Source organism: Paramormyrops kingsleyae, chromosome 2, assembly GCF_048594095.1.
Source record: "Paramormyrops kingsleyae isolate MSU_618 chromosome 2, PKINGS_0.4, whole genome shotgun sequence".
Lineage (NCBI taxonomy): Eukaryota > Metazoa > Chordata > Actinopteri > Osteoglossiformes > Mormyridae > Paramormyrops > Paramormyrops kingsleyae.
Genome location: NC_132798.1, coordinates 9,553,308 through 9,574,721, shown reverse-complemented (window position 1 = coordinate 9,574,721; position 21,414 = coordinate 9,553,308). Strand labels below are relative to the sequence as shown.

The 21,414-nt window shown below is 52.1% G+C and overlaps 1 protein-coding gene across 2 annotated transcripts in view; it reads right to left on the bottom strand.

The window, feature by feature from the left end:
* The window catches only part of LOC111833720 (notch receptor 1), a 28,142-nt gene extending 9,564 nt beyond the window's left edge, over positions 1-18,578 (bottom strand). Inside the window, exons 1-22 of one of the 2 annotated variants that reach the window (XM_023792280.2) lie at positions 18,219-18,578; positions 16,310-16,391; positions 9,846-10,108; positions 9,208-9,546; positions 8,550-8,672; positions 8,223-8,456; positions 7,966-8,121; positions 7,686-7,871; positions 7,439-7,552; positions 6,296-6,409; positions 5,965-6,198; positions 5,769-5,879; positions 4,090-4,282; positions 3,839-3,984; positions 3,606-3,719; positions 1,955-2,074; positions 1,688-1,840; positions 1,358-1,586; positions 910-1,111; positions 661-814; positions 347-531; positions 25-157 (exon numbers count right to left, since the gene is read on the bottom strand). In XM_023792280.2, the coding sequence (XP_023648048.1) occupies positions 25-157; positions 347-531; positions 661-814; positions 910-1,111; positions 1,358-1,586; positions 1,688-1,840; positions 1,955-2,074; positions 3,606-3,719; positions 3,839-3,984; positions 4,090-4,282; positions 5,769-5,879; positions 5,965-6,198; positions 6,296-6,409; positions 7,439-7,552; positions 7,686-7,871; positions 7,966-8,121; positions 8,223-8,456; positions 8,550-8,672; positions 9,208-9,546; positions 9,846-10,108; positions 16,310-16,391; positions 18,219-18,276 (3,643 nt within the window). In that variant the 5' untranslated portion in view covers positions 18,277-18,578. Of the gene's footprint in view, positions 1-24; positions 158-346; positions 532-660; positions 815-909; positions 1,112-1,357; positions 1,587-1,687; positions 1,841-1,954; positions 2,075-3,605; positions 3,720-3,838; positions 3,985-4,089; positions 4,283-5,768; positions 5,880-5,964; positions 6,199-6,295; positions 6,410-7,438; positions 7,553-7,685; positions 7,872-7,965; positions 8,122-8,222; positions 8,457-8,549; positions 8,673-9,207; positions 9,547-9,845; positions 10,109-16,309; positions 16,392-16,712; positions 16,949-18,218 lie in introns of those variants that run through there. The other variant, XM_072705103.1, reaches the window with a different exon arrangement.
* Positions 18,579-21,414: the final 2,836 nt, after the last annotated feature.

The window sequence follows — 21,414 nt, the reverse complement described above, 5'->3', positions numbered from 1 at the left end:
GGGTGAGGCGGAGCGAGCCCTGACCTTGTGTGCCTCGGGGACAGGAGCACTTGTAGGTATTGATTAAGTCGATGCATGTGCCTCCGTTTTGACAGGGGTGGGAGAGGCACTCATTGATCTCCTTAGAGCAGTTCGCCCCGTGGTACCCTGGCACGCACTGTGGGGGAGGGAGGGGGGGGGTTCAGCAGGAATCGATGACTGACATGAAACAACGACTGGGAAGAGAGCCAGGTGCACAGAAGCCAAATTCTGCAGAGGCAAGCATTTCAGTCTGGACCCTTGAGAGGGAGGGGTGGGTGGCCCCCGGCCGGCCCCCGTCGCCAGGGAGACGTCGCAGCTGAGTTACCTCGCAGGAGTATCCCCCCAGGTAGTCTGTGCAGGTGGCTCCGTTCTGGCAGGGGTTGGGGAGGCACTCGTCCACCTGCTCCTCGCAGTAACTGCCCGTGTATCCGGCCTGGCATCGGCAGTAATGGGTGTTCCCAGCATCCAGGCACTGGCCGGAGTTCCGGCACAGGTGAGTTACGTCCACGCCTAGGTGAATCGAGGGCACAGAAAGGAGCGCATTGATTGGCCGGACGCAGCAGCTTGGCTTTTATTTTGACAGCGATAAGCCCACCCCTCCCTGTCAGACTCCCCCTCCTGTTCCTGCACCCACCCTACCTTGCCGCTTGGCCGCCACCTCACAGGACACGCTGGGCACGTCGCAGTAGAGGCCCGTCCAGCCGCTCTGACACTCGCAGCTGTACGACGTGCCCGTCTGCCAGCAGGTGCCCGTGTTCTTGCAGGGTGACGAGTCACACCAGCGCACCAGGTTCTGGAAGGAGAGGAGCGGATGAAAAAATCAGGCACGAGAGGAGAGGAAAGGGGGTTAACAAAGACGCCAAGTCCGGTCGGAGGGCTGTCCTGTACCTGGCAGTTCAGCCCGGTGTAGCCGTGCGCACAGGTGCACTTGTACGTGCCGTACGTGTCCTGGCAGGTGCCCCCGTTCAGACAGGGCCTAGAGTCACACTCGTTGATGTCATGTTGGCAGTAGCTGCCCATGAAGCCTGGTGGGCACAGGCAGGTGAAGGCGTTGATGCCATCCACGCACGTGCCACCATTGAAGCAGGAGCTGCAAGTGCGAAAAAGAGCGTTAATGTCTGTGCATCACGCTTCATCGCTGCTTCCATGGTGACTCATCCAGAACAGGGTCGCGGTGATCCTGGCAAGCAGCACAGCAACAAGACAGGGGGCGTCAATCGATCACAGAGCCCAACACACATATGATGGGGATATTAATCAACCCCAGACCCTACAGATGACGATATTAAGTGCTGAATGTTAACCCCCCCCTTCAGTATGTGTGATGTTTTAGCACCTTTCCGTGCAGTCGGGCGTGTTGTTCTCGCAGTGGATGCCGCTGAAACCCGCCGGGCAGGTGCACGTGTAGCTGTTGACACAGTCGGTGCAGTTGGCGCCGTTCTTGCAGGGGTTGCTGTCGCACTCGTTGATGTCCTCCTCGCATTTGAGGCCCCGGAAGCCGGGCAGGCAGGTGCAGGTGAATCCGTCCACCTCGTCCCTGCAGAAGCCCCCGTTCCTGCAAGGGTCTGGGGGACAGCAGGTATGGGGTGAGCAGTGTGACCATGGGGCGTCGCGCCGGAGGGGGACTGGGGGGTGCGCAGACAGAGCGGCGGGAGGCGAGACTCACTGGGCTTGCAGTCGTCGATGTCCGTCTCGCAGTTACGTCCCGTGAAGCCGGCTCTGCAGCTGCAGCGGTACCCCCCCAAAGTGTTCTGGCATGTGGCCCCATTACGGCAGGGGCTCTTCACACACTCGTTGATGTCCACCTCACACGTTTGACCTTTGGGGGAGAAAAGGGGGGCAAGCTGACACAGTGCACGCCGCAGACCAGCGCCGTGGGGGGGAAGGGGGGATACGACATGCTCCGGAAAGCCCCGGAAGCACGCTCCCTCACCTTGCCACCCGTCGGGGCACACGCAGGAAAACCTCTCGTAGTCCTCTGATGTCTGACACATGCCTCCATTCTTACAGGGTTTCGGGTTACAGGGAGCCAGCAAGCTCTCGCAGTTCTCACCTGGGGGGGCAAACAATACATTATATTTATTACACTTAAAGACTATTAACTTGGAACTATATAGATGCTATATCTGGAGCTCTGCTCTTAATTCACTCTCAGATGTCTTACAAGCACCACGAGACAGTTCCAGAAAGCAGCCTGAGTTTCCCTCTGCCGTTTGCAGGTAAGGCCCAATCCCAAACTATACCCTAGACATGCCTTCATTTCGAGTCACACTCCTGCCGAGTCACCCTCACAACACGCCCTATGCACTTACAACTGAAGGAAATTGTCACAAGAAAGATTTGAGACAGACTTGCCCTCGCAGCGCCTTTTACAGTCCTCTTTACCGGAAAGAGAAAATGCATTACGTAGTAATTTGACAAAATGAAGAAGCTGTATTGTATTTTCTTTAATGACATATCAGTTATTTAAAAAAAGCACAAAGCTTATCTAACGCGAGAAGACGACGGCTACGTCGTCTTATTGCACTGACTGAGTAATTTGAAGTATGCACACGTGTCATATTGATGATTGTACAATTTCTACCATAGTTAACTTAGTTTACACGCATAAAACATTACGCATTACTTCCGTACCAAATACCAGATCAGATCTGTAGAGGAAAAAAACAGGCAAATATGAAACATAAATTGTTATTGCTGGTGTGATGTTGATCGAGTTTGCGTACGAACGTTTCTTCGCGTGGTTTCTAGTTTGTAAAGTACACGAAATCTCTCTATCGGATCACGATAAAATATATCTGTACTGACCAGCTACAAATAGCTGCTTTCCTAATTTTTTTTTCTGCAGCGATGAATTATAACATGTAACTTTCTATGTGTTTCACAGTGCTAGCTGTTACAATCCAATTATCACATTATCAAGAACATGACATTGTGTATTTTTTTTCTTTTTTCGCGCTGTTCTGTTTCCTGTGCGCTAGGAATTGTGGGATATGGAAGTGGTAGTGGAATCGCGCGAGCCACCATCGTTGCATAATCCACCACTCCCCCTTTGCTCTTGCTGCTTTGAGACACACTTCAACATGGCGACGGGTCTCGGGAACGCGTAATCGAAGGCGGAGTGTGTAGGGACCAGCTTGGGATTGGGCCTATATTTCCACTGCACCCAGATCTAGCAGGAAGTGCAGCTGCTTCCTGCCATTGTTTGGGGCGGCAAGCAAACAGGACGTGGCCCCTGCTGCCGTCCCCCGCCCCTCCACAAGAGTGCCACTTCACCTCTCCTCTTGGAGCGTTTCGTTTTTTTTCCCCCCACATTCTTTCCAAAAATTAGTCCGCCGCTGTCCGTTTCCCTAACAGCTACAGAGCGAAGAGGAAAAATCCTGCGGCAACATCCAGGAGCACCAGCAGAGCCGACGTCATCATCGGCACTAACCAGCAGCACTGCAAGAACTAGAGGGTCCCTCAACGACACGGGGCCACGACAGGAAGCTTGCAGACCATCACACGATTGTGAAATCCCGTCCCACATCCCACCTGCTTCTCACGACAAACGCGAGATGCTCGTGAGTGGCGAGGACACCTACCAGTGTACGGCAGCAAGCAGTTGCACTTGTATCCAGCCACGTCGTCAATGCAGGTACCCTGGTTCAAGCAGGGGTTGGACGCACATTCGTTTATGTTCGTTTGGCAGTTAGGGCCTGCAACACAAGGAGCACCTAGTTCAGATTTGTGGGGGGGGGGTTACAGATTCTGAAAGAAGACCGTTAGCTGGAGAGGGAGGGGGGGTAATGGGCAGGGTGAGCCGGGGGCCACTGACCGCTGAACCCCACGCGGCATGTGCACACGTAGCCGCCTGTCATGTCCTTGCAGGTGCCACCATTGACGCAGGGGTTGGACTCGCACTCATCTTTGTTGATGTCACAGTTCTGGCCACTCCAGCCAGAATGACAGATGCACTTGTAACTGGAAGGAGGCGCAGCCAATCAGAGGCCAGCATTTTGCTGCGACGTGATTATATCCAGGAATAACGATTCAAGTAGCTGCAAAGATTACAGCAGATCTGCTTACCCTTTGGCCTCATCCTCGCAGTATCCGTGGATACATGGGTTGCTGATGCACTCGTTGATTTGAGAGAGACACATGGCATCGTGGTAGCCCTCGGGGCACACGCAGGTGAACCCATTGATTTCATCGAGACAGGTCCCGCCGTTGTGACAGGGGTTAGGTGCGCAGTCGTCAATGTTGATGTTGCACATTGTTCCTGAAAAAAAAAGGAAGTCTGTCAGTTCGCAGCTGTGGAACAAATTTCATTCACTAACACTAAAAAACCTTAGCGGGCTGATCTTCAAATCTGGCAGTAAACCAAAAGTGCCCCCTAGTGGTCAGAAAACACAGGTCTTTTCATACTCCTAGAAGCAAACTGCACAAGACCTTTTCCTGCCAAGGTATAAAGATCAGGCAGCTTGCAGGTAAACAAACCCTGCAGCAATCCTAACGGGCTCCTCTCGAGTTTCCCCAAACCACCCCCTGCCACCCTGCCCCCCCCCCTTCTCATTTGTATGTTAGATGCTGAAGTGAAACCCCACAGAAAAAGGTGCCTTTGGAAACCCAACGTCAACAAATCAGCATCAAAAGCGAGGTCCGCTAACAGCCCTGTAGGTAATCTCAGAGTCGCGGTATGCGCGCCGGCCACAACCTGGCGACCCAGACACGAATCGGAGCAGACCCGACAGAGCCGGAGCCGGCGGCGGGCCGGCGTTCCGAAGCTGGGCCACTCCGGCACGCGATGCACGAACAATGCAGAATACGAACAATACCAGGGAACGCGAGCGGGACCTCAGCAGTGCTTGTTTACAAGGACGGAAACCAGGGCTCCATTTTACACAAGAGTGCCCAACAATTAACTCTGCCCCCCACCCCCTTCCTCCCTATTAATTAGAATGGCAACATAGGGGGCTGTTTGGCTCACAGTCCTACTTTGCTGTAGATCTGCGTCTCTGCGTTCGGATAATTGGGACCGAGGACAAAAGGAGGACTGTAGGCACTCGAGGCCCAGCAAAGTTTCCCCAAACCACCCTGCCCCCCCCTTCTCATCTCTATGTTAGATGCCAAACCACCCTGCCCCCCCCCCCTTCTCATTTCTGCTGAAGTGAAACCCCACAGCAAAAGGGACACTGGAGTAAGTTGCATAATTAGTGAGACTTCTTCCCCTAACTGTACAACGTGACTATACCTCACTGGGGCAGTGTGTGGCACTGCGGGTCAGTACACTGTGCATGTGATCTGCAGGCAACACATTCAAATCTCTTAACCCCAATTGTTCCCGGGACTGAGTGGCTTTCATAATTGTAGGCATCCACTAAATAAAATAAAGATTATAAACCTTTGTGGGGCCTCGCAAAGACTAGTCATACCAGGGAGATATGAACTACTTTTCAGCCTGGACTCAAGTTAAACACTGAGCTTTCAGTCACAGAAAGCTGCTAAACCTGTTGAATAGCAAAAAAAAAAAACAAAAAACAGCCTCTGTTGTCCTTTAAGTAAAGCCAACTACCCACATCCCCCATTTTTCTAGAGCTTGAAAGACAGTCACAGGACGCAATGGCCAAAAAGAAATAATAACACTCACACTAGAGCTCCAGGCTTGACAGGTGGATCAACTGGGCCTGGTAACCTGACACCCCCCCCGTGCCCCCCCCCCCCGGAGACGAGCCAGCCCGCCAGCCAGATGTCGCGCGGGGCCTCACCTGCGTAGCCGGGCTCGCACACGCACTCATAGCCATCGATCTTGTCGATGCAGGTGCCATAGTCGCACGGCCGGCTCTTGCAATCATCCAGGTTGACTTCGCAGTTCTGTCCTGGGGGCGGAAGCACGGAGAGACACGTCGTTTCATCGTCCCCCGCCAGCATCCCGCCCGGACAGCCTCGGCCCGGCAGGCTCACCTGTGGTGCCCTTGGGGCAGGTACAGACGTAGCCGTTCTCCTGGTCCTGGCAGGTGCCCCCATTCTGGCACGGCTGACTCAGGCACTCGTTGATGTTGGTCTCGCACAGGCGTCCCACGTACCCCGGCCGGCAGTAGCAGGTGAAGGAGGCCAGGCCGTCCTTGCAGGTACCGTAGTGACAGGGGTCCGAGTAGCACTCGTTTATGTCCGTCTCGCAGTGCACGCCCGTGTATCCTGCGACAGGGCGAAGCGGACGTTAACCGGCGTGATGCCCTAGGGAACCTGGTCTAGGGGCAGCAGGGTCGGGGCAGCGCGTGGGGGGGCCTCGTACCTTCGGCGCACTCGCAGGTGTACTTGTTGGGCCCGTCGGTGCACTTGGCCCCGTTCTTGCAGGGTGTGCTGGCGCACTCGTCGAAGTCCACCTCGCACAAGTTCCCGGAGAATCCTGGGGAAGCAAGCAGACGGACATGGAGCCTCGCTGGGACGTGCGGAGATCCGCGAGGGGCCAGCTGTGATCTGGCGGGAAGCACACGGCCCAAAGATCCCAGGCACTTTCAGACAGATGCCGGGGCTTCTCTGAGGTCTATACCAAGATGGGGGCACCGTGTCCCACATTTCACATTCATCATCCCATTTACAAAATGTTTCTCCCAGCCGATGTCAATTCAGTCTGAGCGACTTCAGTCATTCAGTTCAGTCTTTGAAATGCCAGGTTTTCCTCCCTCCCTGAGTATTATTTTTTTAGGCGCTACAGCTTAAAAGCGCAGTACTTTAATTCCAGGTCTGCCACAATGATCAACTGAGTGTCCTTTAAAATCAGCGGCTAGAAAAGGGGGCCGGTTTTATTTAATCGAACAAACAGTGCGATTGATTTCTCCTTAAGAAATCCCCGGGAGGGTCACGCCGATAATCCCTTCAGCTAGGATGCATGGGGGAGTGGCTCAGTGTCCACACCTTTACATGTCATGTCGAGGGTGGGGGGGGGGCGCGGCGCTGGCATCTCCATGGATACCAGCTATATGTGGCGGGTTGAAGAGCCAAACACAGGCCCCACGGAGGAACTGATTTACATCTCAAGTGGGAACAGGGACGTGAAGAATCCAGGATCCAACCCCCACCCCCCACTCCAATCCTCCCAACCCCTTATCCTCCGATCTTTCAGAGATTAACGGGTGCAGAACTCACAATACCACGGAGCCTTCAGCCAAGCTGGTCCCCAACATAAACACGGTGGTTTTTCAGTTGCTAAGCTGAGTACCAGTAAGGGGCAGCCTAGCGCTCATATCTGCCTTTCAACACTGCTTCTGTTTCAGGGTCAGGGGGTGAATGGGTTTTTAAGAAGAACAAAAGTTCACCCTCCCACCTCCTGCCTGATACCTCCCCAAAGTAAAACTCAATAGCGAAAGACCTTTACGCAGTATTACAATGATAACCTGGAAGGGGGGGGGGGGGGGGGCAGGTTTAGGCCTCTCACCTTTGGGACACTCGCAGTGGAAGCCGTTGATTCTGTCCACACACCTCCCGTTGTTCAGGCACGGCGTGCTGGAGCATTCATCTGTGTTGATCTCGCAGAAGACTCCCTCGTAACCTGCCCACCGGCACAAGAGAAGGAACAGCGTTCAGCCGGGCTACAGTCGTGCAGATCGGTTCGGCATTAAAGCGCTTCCTCTGGGTGGTGAAGCATGGGGGTATCGACGCAGCCCCAAGGGCAGGTCGCACACCTGGCATGCAGATGCAGTGGAAGCCCCCGATCTGGTCCAGGCAGGTGGCGTCGTTCCTGCACGGGTTGGACATGCACTCGTTGACGTCCATCTCGCAGCGCGGCCCCGAGTATCCCTGCAGGCAGCGGCACTGGAAGGAGCCCTTGGTGTTCAGGCACTTCCCGGCATGTTCACACGGGTTGGCGCCTGGAGGAGACGGAGCAGTGTGTGAGGCAGGGACGGGGGGTGCCCGCGAGCCGTGCCCGCCACCCCCCACTCGCCGAAGCGCCAGGTATCTCACCCAGGGAGCACTCGTCGACGTCCTGGTCGCAGGCGGAGCCGAAGTAACCCAGGGGGCAAGTGCAGATGGCCTTCCCGTTGACGGGGTTGGTGTCGCAGTTGGAGCCTCGCTGGCACGGGTTGCTGATGCAGGCGTCGTCTAGGTGACACAGCAAGCCTGGGGATGGGGGGGCACACAGTTTAGAGTCTTGATTATAGTTTGTAAAGCGTGCAGGCCTCACAGGAAGTCCCTCCGGATGGGCGGGGGCTTTGGCTCACCCGTGCGGCCGTGGGGACACTCGCAGAAGAAGGAGGCGACGCGGTCGTGGCAGGTGGCGCCGCTGTAGCAGGCGGCGTTGGCGCAGTCGTCGATGTTCTCGCTGCAGTCGTCGCCCGTCCAGCCGTTGACGCAGACGCAGTGGTAGCTGCCGTGCGTGTTGTGGCAGGTACCGCCGTTCTGGCACGCGTTGGGCATCAGCTGGCACTCGTCCACGTCCTCGGTGCAGAACTGGCCTGCGGGGGGGCAGCAGAAGGGGAAACGTGGTTCGGCGCAGGAACGCCAGGCACATCCTGGGGGGCACCGAGGGCACGGGGAGGGAGGCTTACCTGTCCACTCGGGCCGGCACTGGCAGTTATAGGTGTTCACGCCGTCCACACAGGTGCCCCCGTTCTGACAGCGGTGCTCCAGGCAGTCGTCGATGTTGTGCTCGCAGTTCTGGCTGGTGAACCCTAGGGGGAGCCGTTGATAACACACGGGTGACGACACCACAGCCATAATCTCAGCCGTGCCAGTTTGTGCTGCCTCACCCTCCTAAGGATCCCATTTTGCTAGGCCAATAGTTAGCAATAGTCAGTACCAAGGTCACAGTCGTGGCAAACATCAGTTAAGAACGGCACAGGACAGGGGACCTTCTGAGGACCTTGCCCAGACCCACACTTGAAACGGGTGACTGTCACCCAGGGTAACCAGCCGCCCTCCTCACCAGGCCTACACCGCAAATGCAGGAAGAAACCTTCCCAGTGTAGCAGCAAGACTACAAAGGTAACGGCAACGCTATCCTCATAATGAAGACTAGGTGCTGGAGAGCATGTTAAGTGTGCTCAAGCAGGGACCCGGAGCGAGCTGCTCAAACAGAGCACGTGCAGACTGGGCACGCTTGAGTGGGCGGGACTGGTGAGCTGGAGAACACAGCGCTGCTCGACAGCTCCACCTACAGTTAGCATGCGGTAGTTCAAACAGGACGCTCGCGGGGGAGGACCCTACCTGGCAGGCAGGTGCACTCGTAGGTGGAGTCACCCTTCTGGACGCAGGTGCCCCCGTTGTGGCATGGAGACGGGCTGCAGGGCAGGTAGGGGGCCTCGCAGTGCATGCCCGTGTACTCCTGGGGGCAGTTGCAGTGGTAGGAGCCCACTTGGTTGATGCACATGCCCCCGTTCTTGCAGGGGGAGGGACTCAGGGCGCACTCATTCACGTCCTGCTTGCAGGTCTGGCCCGTGAAGAACGGGGTGCAGGTGCAGATGTAATGGGATTCAAATGGGATGCACTGCCCACCGTTGGCACAGGGGTTCGAGGCACATGGGTCTGCTTGCTGACATTGTTTACCTAAGAAAGACCAGGAGGGCATACTGGTATTAAACAAGTGATTTCATTATCACACATGCATGTCCATCCATCCATCCATCCAGCTTGCAGTTGGGTGGCAGTGGGAAAACCCCGAAAACATGGCAAGAACATCCAGATTCCAGGGGGCAGGAATCAGAGCCACAACACTCCAGTGGTGACGCTATCACGCCACATAAATTAGTACTCGTTTAATACTCAGTATGCTGATGCTTTGAGCTGTATCACATTACACAATCCCCAGAAGACAGCGCCCCCCAATGGCCGGGCCTGATCCGTACCTGACCACCCTGGCGGGCAGCGACACCTGTACTCCTTGAGGCTGACGAGGTCGCAGGTGCCGCCGTTGCGGCAGGGGGCGCTGACACACGCGTTGTGGGTGGGCGTCAGGCACAGGCGGTCGGAGAAGCCCAGCCGGCAGGAGCAGGCGAAGTCGGCGGTGTTGTCGCGGACGAGCGCGCGGCAGGACCCGCCGTTCTTGCACGGCGAGTAGATGCAGGGGTTGGGAAACTGGCAGCGGCTCCCCACAAAACTGTCCGGGCATCTAGGGAGAATGGGCCGGTTGGACGCGGTTAGACCGGCGCCGAATTACCCTCCGTCCACAGCAAGTGAGGAGGACGATCTTTGCAGAACCTCAAATTCCACAGGTCACGACTATACCAATTTTAACGTTCAAATCCGTTTGGAAATTGTAAAGCGCAAAAATATTTCAGCGTACCACATGAGTTCAGCCCAATACGGCCCGTCGACACCCCACTGCCCTAAAAATGTTTGCTGACAGTTATTCGTGTTGAGTGAGTCTGGCTTGTCAGCCTGTTTGATTAGCAGCCGCCTCACTGGCCTTTGGCAAACAGCATGCGTGCCGAGCCCCTGCCATGGGTCTGACGTCCACCGGCCACCATTTCCTGTCTTATTTCCTGTGAGTGCCCCCCCCCCCCACCAAGCCCTGCGGGCAGAATCATCGCCGACAGCAGCCTCCAGTGCCAGCCCATAATGACACAGCTTCAAAGAGTCCGGGAAAAATGCCCCACGTGGGGACTGAGCCTTTCAGGGGGGTGTTTGCCATTCTGCCGTAAGCCCATAATTCGGAGGTAATGCGAGGCGTTTCGCCCATGGAGCCGTACATTTACACACTGCAGAGAGGGGGGAAAAGGGCCGTGTCTGTCGTACCTCAACATCCCCCCCCAAGTTAGACTCTACTTATCAGCAAAGCCACTCCATGCAACCCTAATGCTACACATCCTGACCAGGCTTGGTCACTGGAGGCAGGGGGGGTCTGGAATCACTTCCTGGGGGGGGGGGGGCAAAAGGACGACGGGATCTGAGGCAAAGCCGCCAAAGTGACAAACACCCACAGTACAAGCTGTTGTTGAGCGGGACGGATATCTAGGCAGAGATACACTATTTGTTCTAACAGCCTGGGGCAGAGTTCCTTTACAGGAGAAGGGTCTGGTTCCTTAACCAGGAGACTTAAAAGCTCATCTCTCTAAATGACTCTACATATTTAGTGGGCAAGTGCCTAACAATGTACTTTCCTACCACAAATAAAGGCCCTTTCATATCACGGCCTTTAAATAAACCCCCTGCCCCCCAAGAACACTATACCCTTTAATATTCTGCAGTGACGCACAATTCAACACCGGCCCTTTAAACCATCACAGCTGGCTGACGTACGTTTCATTGTCGTGTCGCGCACAAAGGCCCGGCCTTTGCAGGCTCCGGCATCAGGCAGGGCCGGGGCGGCTACGACCATGAGCGAGCGCTGAGATTAAGTCAGCCTGCACTACGACAGAACAGCACAGCTGTGTAAAAGAAAACAGACACTGTAGATAAAGACCTGCTAAGCAAACAAAAGCTCACAACAACAATAATATCCTACTTGAAAGATGGGGTGGAACACAGGACAAAAAAGGCTTCAGAAAGGCTTCAAAAAAAGGCCAGTTAGCAAACACCCTCCTACTGTCCACGCTCTCAACCCTCAGGGCACTAGGACCCCTGGAAGGATGGGGGTGGGCATTATTACAATGTGTCTCCTGGGAATTATGATGCCTCACCAGCAAAAGAAAATACCCTGCTGGCCTCTTTGAGCAAAGTTATAAAAAAGAAAAACACATGTTCTGGGGCAGCGTGCCGGCAATCTGAATGTCACGCTCGTTGTCGGCGATGCCGAAGCGCGCCAGAGGGGGCAGCATGGAGCAAGCAGCATGGGTGAGGTCCGCCACCCCTGCAAAGCGTCCACCCCCAAACCAAGTCCGGGCAGCGGCAGGGACCCAGGCCAAACCGCTTCGCCACAGTATCTCTCACATGAAGGGTCTGGGGGGGGGCAGAGGCAGCCGAGGGCGTGTGCCAGCATCGTAACGGGCATTAAAAATAATTCCGCAGCACGCAAAGCATGCGTCCGAACACATAAGGAAGGGGCATGCCAGCAGAGGAGTGTGTGTGTGTGTGTGTGTGTGTGTGTGTCTGTTTGTGGTGCGGGGGGAGAGCGGGTGTAAGGGCTCCCAGATTGGCCAGAGGAAGCAGGTGCGCATATTAATGAGGGAATGGCAGCTGCTCGCCACAGCGACCCCCCCTCGCCCCCCCGGCTCCCATCCCGCCCCCCCAAGTCCCCCAGAGAATAAGGAGCGAGGTCCAGCAGGCGGCTGAATGGCACCCTCACCGCCAGGCCTTTTGTCCCCCCCGCCTTTCCGAGGCGGCTGCAGGCTGCCACGCGGGAAGTGTGCTTTCAGACATCCGCCCCCCCACCCCCCCGCCCACGCCTCCCTTTCACTCCTTTCCCCTCATCCAACTTGCTCCAGCCCCTTCAGTCTCCACCTTCCCCTCTGGCCACCTCACTTGATCTGCCCCCCCCCCCCCAACTCCAGCTTCACACCTCCCTCAAACTTTCAAAGCCCCCCCCCCACCCCCCAATAAGGTGTGCCGCATCCAGGCCACATCCCCCCACCGTATTGTGCTGAAAAGGGACCCTGTTCGTCCAAAAGAGCGGCTCCACCTTAAATCTGTCCCCAAAGGGAATCTTTTCAGAGGCCCAAAGCTGCAATCGACTCGCAGTTCAGCAGGTTGGGAGGGACGTCGGAATTCCTTCCAAATCTTTTACAGCTCCCCCCCCCCCAACCCCCAGCCCAAAAATCCATGGCACACTCAAAGACAGGCAGTTGTACTTCAGAGAGTCACAAACAAAGAAAAGCCGTAAGCTCTACAGCGGTACCTCAACTGCCCCAGCTGGGCTCCGGGGGTGGGGGGCCCTCAGGCCACAATGAGAGGCAGCCCCCCCCCCCCCCCCCGAAGAGCCAGTGAAGCACACAGTGCTGAGATACAGGGCTCAGAAGGCGCTCTTTTTAAAGTTAACAATTCAAGCCAGTTGGGGGGGGGGGGGACAAGTTCTCAACCGTACTGAGAAGGTACCCAGCGGAGCTACGGCGGGGACACATTTAACCAGATCGGGAGCAACATGGCCGCCACTAGGAACGAGGGGGGGGGGGTTTTCCAGGAAAAGCAGCAGGAGGGGCCCCCATGCAGGGACTCCGCTGATCTTGCAGCATTGTCACAGACCAGTGGTCCCATTGTCTCCTGTGTCACATTGGGATCTCCCAATCACGACCCCCCCTCCCCCCGTCGGCCTCGGCAACAGGTCCGCGCCAGCTCTGCAATGTGGCGGCACAGCTGTTTCTTATGACCTCTGACTCCGACTCCGCCTGCCACCCCCCCCCCCCCCCCCCAGCCAAGCTGAGTTGACCTGCCATCTGCCACCCAAGACACACGCATGCACAATAAAGAGCGTCCCGGCGCTGAATGTGGGACCTAAACCCCCCCAAGTGTCCTCATGACTGGGGGTAAGCGCGTCACAGATGCTGCCCGGACCCCTCACATCACAGCCTGACCAAAACGGGAGGTGGTGAGGGAGGGGGGAGGGGTCGCTTCTTTGATACTTCATTTAGTGTTGGGGTTCAGGTTCCCAGTTTTGGGTCACAGTGGGAAAATGCTGTATTTGTAATATTTGTAAACATCTTCACTTCTGTAGGACAGGACAGCAGGAGGTTCATAACACAGCAGCAGATGTTACTACTGGACGTCTGGGAAAGCTTCTGCACCGTGTGACCAAGGCGAGCGCAGCCCAACCCACAGGCCAAAGTGTTTTACCATAAGGAGACCATGGGAAAGTGCAGCTCTCTCGGGTTGGAGGAGGAGCACACGCATGCGGCACAGCCTTTGGCAGCTGAGGGTCCTCAGAAGTTTATTAGGCAAGTAAGTATCCTCAGATGCAGGGGTGAAGATCTGTGCACCCCCAATACTGAATACTGAAAACCAACAGATTGATTTCCAACCATAAACTGAGTAGGAGGGGCAAAAATCTGTGCTACACTGAGTTTACCCAAGCAAGAGTGAGTGTAATGATATTTCACAGAGCTGACAAACTGCAGAGTGGGGATTTGACAGATTTGTGGCTTCTGTTGACCCACGGCAAACTAACTTTTTGATCGTAACACTAAATGATTCGATTTACTTGTTGGATTAGCCCGCGGCAAACACACGCCTGCGTGGTTTTTTTTAGCACCTGTCCCTGAAGAGCTTGGCTGGTTACAGCCAAATGGCAGAGAGAAAGGGAAGGGGGGGGGAGAAAACACTGGTAATGACGAGGACGGCAGAATGGACCGTCGGGCAGAGTCACGGAGAGTGTCACCTGCTCGACTGCTTTGTGTGAAGCCGCGGACAGATGGCTGAGCGCCGTAAAGCTGAAAGAAAACTGCGCCTCATGTTGTGGTGCTCAACTTTCTCCCTGGCCAGCTGTACACACACACACACAGACACACACACAAGTGGTTCCTCAGCTTGCTAGACCAGACCCTCCTTCAAAAACATCCATCAAGGAGCTGAGTGGAAACCGAGTTCCACCGATGCTCCGTGGGTCACAGTTTTCCTTCTCTGGATCAAAGACTTCCTCTTCCTGTCCGGCTCGGTCAGGGTCCTGCTCCCAGCCAGGATTAATTGGACCCTGCCGCCCATGTCCACAGCGTGCCCCATGGCTGTAAAACACCACGCTGTCACATATCAGGGAGACTTCACCGTACTCACTCCCACAGCCACGGTGCTCGGAGACGAGCAACTCTGGAGGGTGCGATTCTCCCAGCCTCGACGACATGCAGTATCCTGACACAGCACTATGGCCCTCTTCCTGAGTACCTCAGGCACTGCATTAACATCCAAGAGGGACGACAGACCCCCCCCAGAAAGTCAGACAGGATGTTACCAGCAAGCTGAGACTTTGTTGGTGAACTCAGGGCCCATCAGGCTCACCAAATGAACACCAAAATGGTTGTTCTCGAGCTGTCAAAAAGCACCCCCCCTCCATCTCACAGCAGAAACACGGAGCACCTGGGTTTCGGGACACACTTTAAACTAACCGCCGTTTCCACGGCAGCCAGCAGCTGATCCGGGGTCGACGGCAGCATTCCAGAGCACGGCTTCCAGGTGGAGGAACGTCACACTCTCCACGGGAAGCCATTATCGCTCCGTGTGTGATATTCCAAGGTTACCGAGGCACATTCCCACTCCACACTCAGACCTGAAAGGCACACACTCCGGCGTAGAAAAGTCCACAACCACCAAAACTGCACTGACACGTCAGTGCCGTAAAATCTGCATCCCTCGCAGTCACCAACAGGTCATCTTAACAGATCATGGAGGCCAGAGTCTACTGTTCATTCATTAGTTAAAATATCTTTTCATGTTTTCCAAAGTTTAAGAAATTACTAGTATAACACGAATACGATTCTCATGTCCACAAGCACACCTTCACCATAGAGTCAACAATTATAAGAACAGATGCAGAACACCCCCCCCCCCCCGACACACACACACAGTTGGCTGCACTGTGGATGGATTGCAGGCATTCTATGTAGGTTCATGACCACCATAGGTCAGTCATGGGCTATCAGAAACCATTCTGGTCTAGTTAACTGTCACAGGCCCTCGTTATAGTAACGGCTGATGTCAGATTTTCCAAGGAGTCAATTTGAGGGGGCGTGGAGACAGAATCGCCATTAAGGAGTGCACTGCCTGAACCCGGTAACGATAAATACCCCCTTGGCAATCTAAAAAGTATCTTGTCTCACACTACCAGGCTATGAGTCCCCCCCCCCCTCCCCAACACACACACACAAGCCCTGGGATTTGCTCCAATCATAAAAACCTCAAATCTAATTACACTTTACAGCCATCTGTCCTTCTGATGTAAATTGCGCAGAGAGAATTCCCATTCAAAGCCACGGGGTGGAGGTAGGGCAAAGGACCGCGTGCACTCTGGGAAGCCCCGGGCAGACTAGTCACACAGCATTAATCTGACTAGGGAACAATAGCGGCCGGGCTGCAGGCGAAGCCCAGCTGTCGCCCCACAAAGAAAAGAAGAAAAAAAACACACAAGATTTAGGGCTTCAAGCGTCTCTGGAACTCTGGAGAAGCGTCCTGCATTTATTAACGACGAGTCGAAAGACCCTCCCCACTTCTGCCTTAGTTCCGTACAACAAGCCTGCGTGTGATTCACCCTGCCCCAAAGAGCGTGCAATTGCCAGGAGGGAAAGCGGCAGAATAATAGCCGGGGGGGGGGGGGACCAAGACTGAAAATTGCACTGGGCTGGCGGGTTTGTTGGGGCCGCGTCGCTCTGCAGGCTACACTGGCGGCCGGAGGAGACAAGCCGACGTCGATTAATTCACGTCCGATCCATCGGTGGCAGCTGCCCATACTCACTTGCATTCCCCGTTGCCATCTGGGGTCGCTTCACACCTCCCTCCATTCAGACATGTTTCAGTGGGCAGAGAACATCGTAAACCTGCAGACACAAACATACACAAAGATTGAACCCTAAGCATCAGGTGTTCGCTGATCACACATATGCTACCTGCGTCTTGATTATTAAAGTACCGGTATGAGACAATAAAGATGCAAATTATGAAATACTTTAATAGTCACCCCTTCACATTCACTAGGGCTAGGGCGAAAACTCCCGCGAAGGAAAATTAACGAATAGGCCTAATACTTGCCCCCCATAACAGTTGGCTAGACTGAACTATAACATAAATTATTACCAAATTCTAAATTAATAGTACTGTGTTCTACACTTTGCATGTCGAATTGTTGTGTCATCTCTTACCTTGACGTTTTTTATATAATACGAAAACCATCTAATCTTTATGCACTGGGAGCACTACTTTTTCAACCCATTGATAAAAATGCGAAATTAATGGCGCCGAAAAGTTTAGAAGTTACTGCAAGAAATACTAGATTCCACGGTTACAAAGGCAGCTAACGCGTGAGCGAAGCTGACGGGCCAAAGATGCGCCGTTTACCCAAGGCGGGATGCGGAGATCCCAGTTTTTTTGGCTAAAATAACTTTTAACATTAAAGATGCAGTATATGCACTTACACTAACAAATATGAAACAGCAGTTATATTTATATATGATTTTATGTGATCCAAAAATCATTTTCAATATTGTTTATATATTTTTGCCTTACGCGAGTTTTTGCGATCTTTCAGCAAGTTCAGAAAATATTGCAATAACAACTCGCGAATAACCGAAAGCGCTACTGTCAAATTGCAGGCGCGACGCGAAGGGCATGGGAACGTAATTAACCGAAATGAAAGCAGCTTAATTCACCTGAACCCGCCGCAGGGTGTATTTTTACTGTAGGCTGCATTTCTGCATTTTCAATTCCGTTACACGCGAGTCGAAGGCTACTGTCATATTGCAGCCGTGCTCAGTGGGCTAAAGCACACTAGAGGCTACTTTAGTCGTAATGTGAAGTGTGATCCTTTCTCGTATTTGTGCAGCACTTCGTTTATTCGGGGCTTGAACTGCATGCTCCTCTCGGCGTGGGACGCGGGGCTGTGGGAATGCACGACAGCTGCGGAGTGTGACCCCCTCCGACGCCAGAACAAAAGAAATCAGAAAGTCCACCTCCGTAGTCTGGCTACTATCCTGGTGCATTGTCTACTGATAGGGCGCAATCGCGTCGCGGTCGACATATCCAACTTTTGCCTCTGACTGCACAGTTTTACACTTAATGCATTAAAGTAGTGCAATGCTGCATGAATGTCCAGATGTCAGACTTAGTATTAATAACTTGATTGAAGATGGGATGTTTTCTAACTGCATGTCAAAGTCGCAGAAGTACTTAGTATGGTGTAGATGTACAAACATTACAGCATCCAAAAAATACATCTAAAAGTTTCTACCAGGAAACCTTCCACTTGGTTCGCTAATAATACCTAAACAGATTGAAACAACCCCTTCAAAAATGCAAACATACAATATTAACTACACAAATAACACCTTTAGGGCTACCGAACAAAGACAAAATTCTCAAAGTAGAAGTAAATAAGCAATTTATCATCAAACCATTTGCAAAATTTCTCCGCGGTCAAATCCTATTTCTGTTTGAACGCAACAAGTGTCGGTTGCGGACTATAACTCCCAACCTCAGAAAACAGCCTGTCGAGTACACGGCTAAATGTGATGACAAAGATGTCACTGATCGGTACCATATCACCGCACATATCTGTAATAACTAAACTCAAGCAAAAGTTTTAAGTAATGCTTTCCAAATCACAGGCTTTTGCTGTAACACACGCTAGCGCAACCGTGCTTGGGACTCACCTCGGGATAATGCAGTCAATGACAACAGAAGTGCCAGTTTAACAGAGAGATAATGCATTCCTTCTCTTCTGATTTACAGTTGTATAATTCCACTTAGGGTTATCATAGATCCGAAGGTTCTTTTTTTCTATTTCAAAATCAGGCTGCAAAAGAAGCAATCTTGAATGCTGTTAGCAGCAGGATGCAGCGGACTCTCTCTCTCTCCCTGGGAACTCAGTGGCTGCGATGTTGTCGCGTCGGTGTCTGAGTTCCGAATGGGAGCCTCAGCTAAGGAGTCGGCGTCCTGCAAGCAAAACCTGGGGGCGTTATCCTCCCGCGCCGGTACCCCACCAGAACTACTCATAAAATCCACGCTCTAGAATATCGATGGGAAAAACACAACCATTCCAAGTATCTTAAGTTACACTGTTTGGAGGCAGTTGAGGGTTTTACTGGCGTTTGAGGACGGGTCATTTTATTTTTATTTTTTGGAGATGTGTGTGTGTGTGTGTGTGTGTGTGTGTGGGGGGGGGGGGGGGGTTGTGGATTATACCCTTCACGAGATACAAGTTTGCTGTCCCCCCCCCCTTTGGTACACAAAGTGCACGTGTGAGGCGCGCAACCAGAGAAAGTTCGGGGTAAGATCAGCTGTAGTGAAAGCAAAATATGCAAGTTAAACTGCCACGCTCAATTCAGCTGGCTTTCCATGACTCCTAAACCCTCAAAACACCTTTAACTTTAATCTTTCGTATTACCATAGTCAAGCTTGGTGTTTATCTCAGAGTGTTTTTAATGATCATTATCATGTTTGGTTACTGTGGATGCCTTTGATTAAAGCAAACGCATCTACAGTGTTGTCTGTTTGAACCGCGTTCATTGTAGTAAATTTATTTTGATTTATAGGATATCATGTTATTCAAACAAGTCAGGAACAGGAGTAAATCTAGTAGTTTTTTTGTTGCTAATTTTGTTTTAATGAAATTTAAACTTCTTTGCCACCATGGTAAACAGACAAGTCAAGCCATTGATCTGATACGTTTATGCTGACGTGCAATGCCTGTACGTGCTGCATCAGCAGGTCAGCATAGCTGCCCTTTTTTTCCAAATCCACAGCCAAAAAACTAATTGTTGCACTGCAGAAATGTTAAGGAAGCCCAATGGTACTGACAGACATCCCTAAAGAAGATGGACCGGTTAATACTGAAGAACTTACATAGTTTTCGCATTGGTTGACCCACCTAATAGCATAAATATGTTCACACAACCTGCATATCGTAGACCTCATTCAAAGTTTTTCTGACAATTATTAATATTCCAGCTTGTTTTCTTAGTAAAAGTGTGAGCTGCAGGGTAGAGAAAAGATTACTGTTGGTTTCTGCCCCTGCAGGCATGGATTTAATTTTCATATTTACATGTGACAACAAGACAAGGCCATTTGCCTGCAGTGCACAGGTATGAGTGCAGGGAACTGTGGGAATGTCTTGCCAGGAATATGACCCCGAGCGAAGTGGGGGGGGAACAAGGCCACAAGGGAGCATTGGGGCTAGTTGGGGGTCGATGATGCGATAATGAGAGCCATGTGTGGACGTGCAGGAACAACCTCACGCAAGACTGACATGACGTCTTATGATGATTTACCGAGCTGTCAGGTCACCCAGCAACACGCTGTGGTTTACAGCGAACACCCCCATTCAGCGTGATTTCTGAAACTCGCATTTAGCTTTACAACAGCGATGAGGTCCAGTCACCAAATAAATGAGCCCAGTGTTACAGGCATATATGGAAATCAACAGTACAGTATCCTAACAGAGTCTCTAGACAAACATTCCATTACAGCAAACGAGCTAACACAATCCACTGCTTAATCTGTTTCATAATGGACTGATACCTCTGCATTTTATAGTTCAGTTTCTTATTTTATTGTTCAGTTTGAGCTGTTGTAAACAGCTGGCTCATTTCAAACTTTTTCTTTTTTCATTATTAAGGGCTATGGCCTTTCCTGTTGTAATTATGGGCTCAGCACACAAAAACAGGCAAATCTGAGCTTGATTTATGCTCCTAGATGCTTTTTGAATACTACTCATATTTATCAACACTGGCAAATCGACAGTGGTTGTGTTCATTCCTTTATTTCTCAGTTTGTTAGTTTTGCTATGTATGCAGAGAATCGCACCAAAAATAAGCACTAGCAGTCAGTTTTGTGGGTCGGGCCACCAAAGCACACATTTCATTCTGTCAAGGTGTCTTTAGTGTTTTAAAACTGATCTGCAGTATTACACATAAGAGATGGATCGGTGAGAAAGGTACCACTTCAGTGAAGATTTCAATAACCATGCAAGTGGCTGAGCTATAAGCTGTCATTTACAGTATGTTACTTTAAATAAAACTTTTAAATGATTTTTTTGATAGATTTTTTTCTTAATCTACTGTAGTCACTGTGAGGTTCTCCACTGTTATGCACATCTGTAAAGATTAATTCAACTATATATGAAATGTGTATTTCAGTTATTGATCAATGTGCTTCAACCATGTTTGAAATGTCTTCTCGGCACATGATTGGTACAGGTGCCTTGTTCAATAGGCTACAATGCTGTTGTCATGTAAGTACTTTCAGGGCTAAGTTCCTGCTCCCTGGAGACTAAAAATCAGACTGATCCATCTGGCGTGGCTTTTTTTTAAACCATTATCAGTCTCTATCTACAATTTGGGGACTGTTGCCCACTCCACAGAGGAGAGGAAAAGGGGGCAACCTTAGGGAGACATGGGCCCCTCCCTGTATTGAGGCTTGGGGTGCAGAGTTGGTTGCATATTGATCTGGTCTGGAGGGGACGCCGATGCCATAATGAGATTTCTTATCATCTGTTTTTGTCAGGGTCCCGGGACTCTTCCCATGCAAATAAACGCGTCAAGGTGCAGTTTAATTGCATGACCCCACGCCAGCCTGACAGAGGCTATTGTTGGCTGCGTGGCTGTGTGACAAACACACCCACTCTGAAACACACAAAGAACTTTTATGCTGCGTAGAATTTGTTTGCAAGGAACAGTTGGCTGCTTACAAACTCAATATAACAAAACTGTTTGAAATATTGCTTATGTTTTTTGAGTCAATGTTTCAGGTTCTGTAAAGTCTTTAAATATTGATGAAAATACAACAAGGCTTATATAACAGCTCATTCTCCTTTATGTACTATTTTAATACGAGGAAGTATGTTGATTG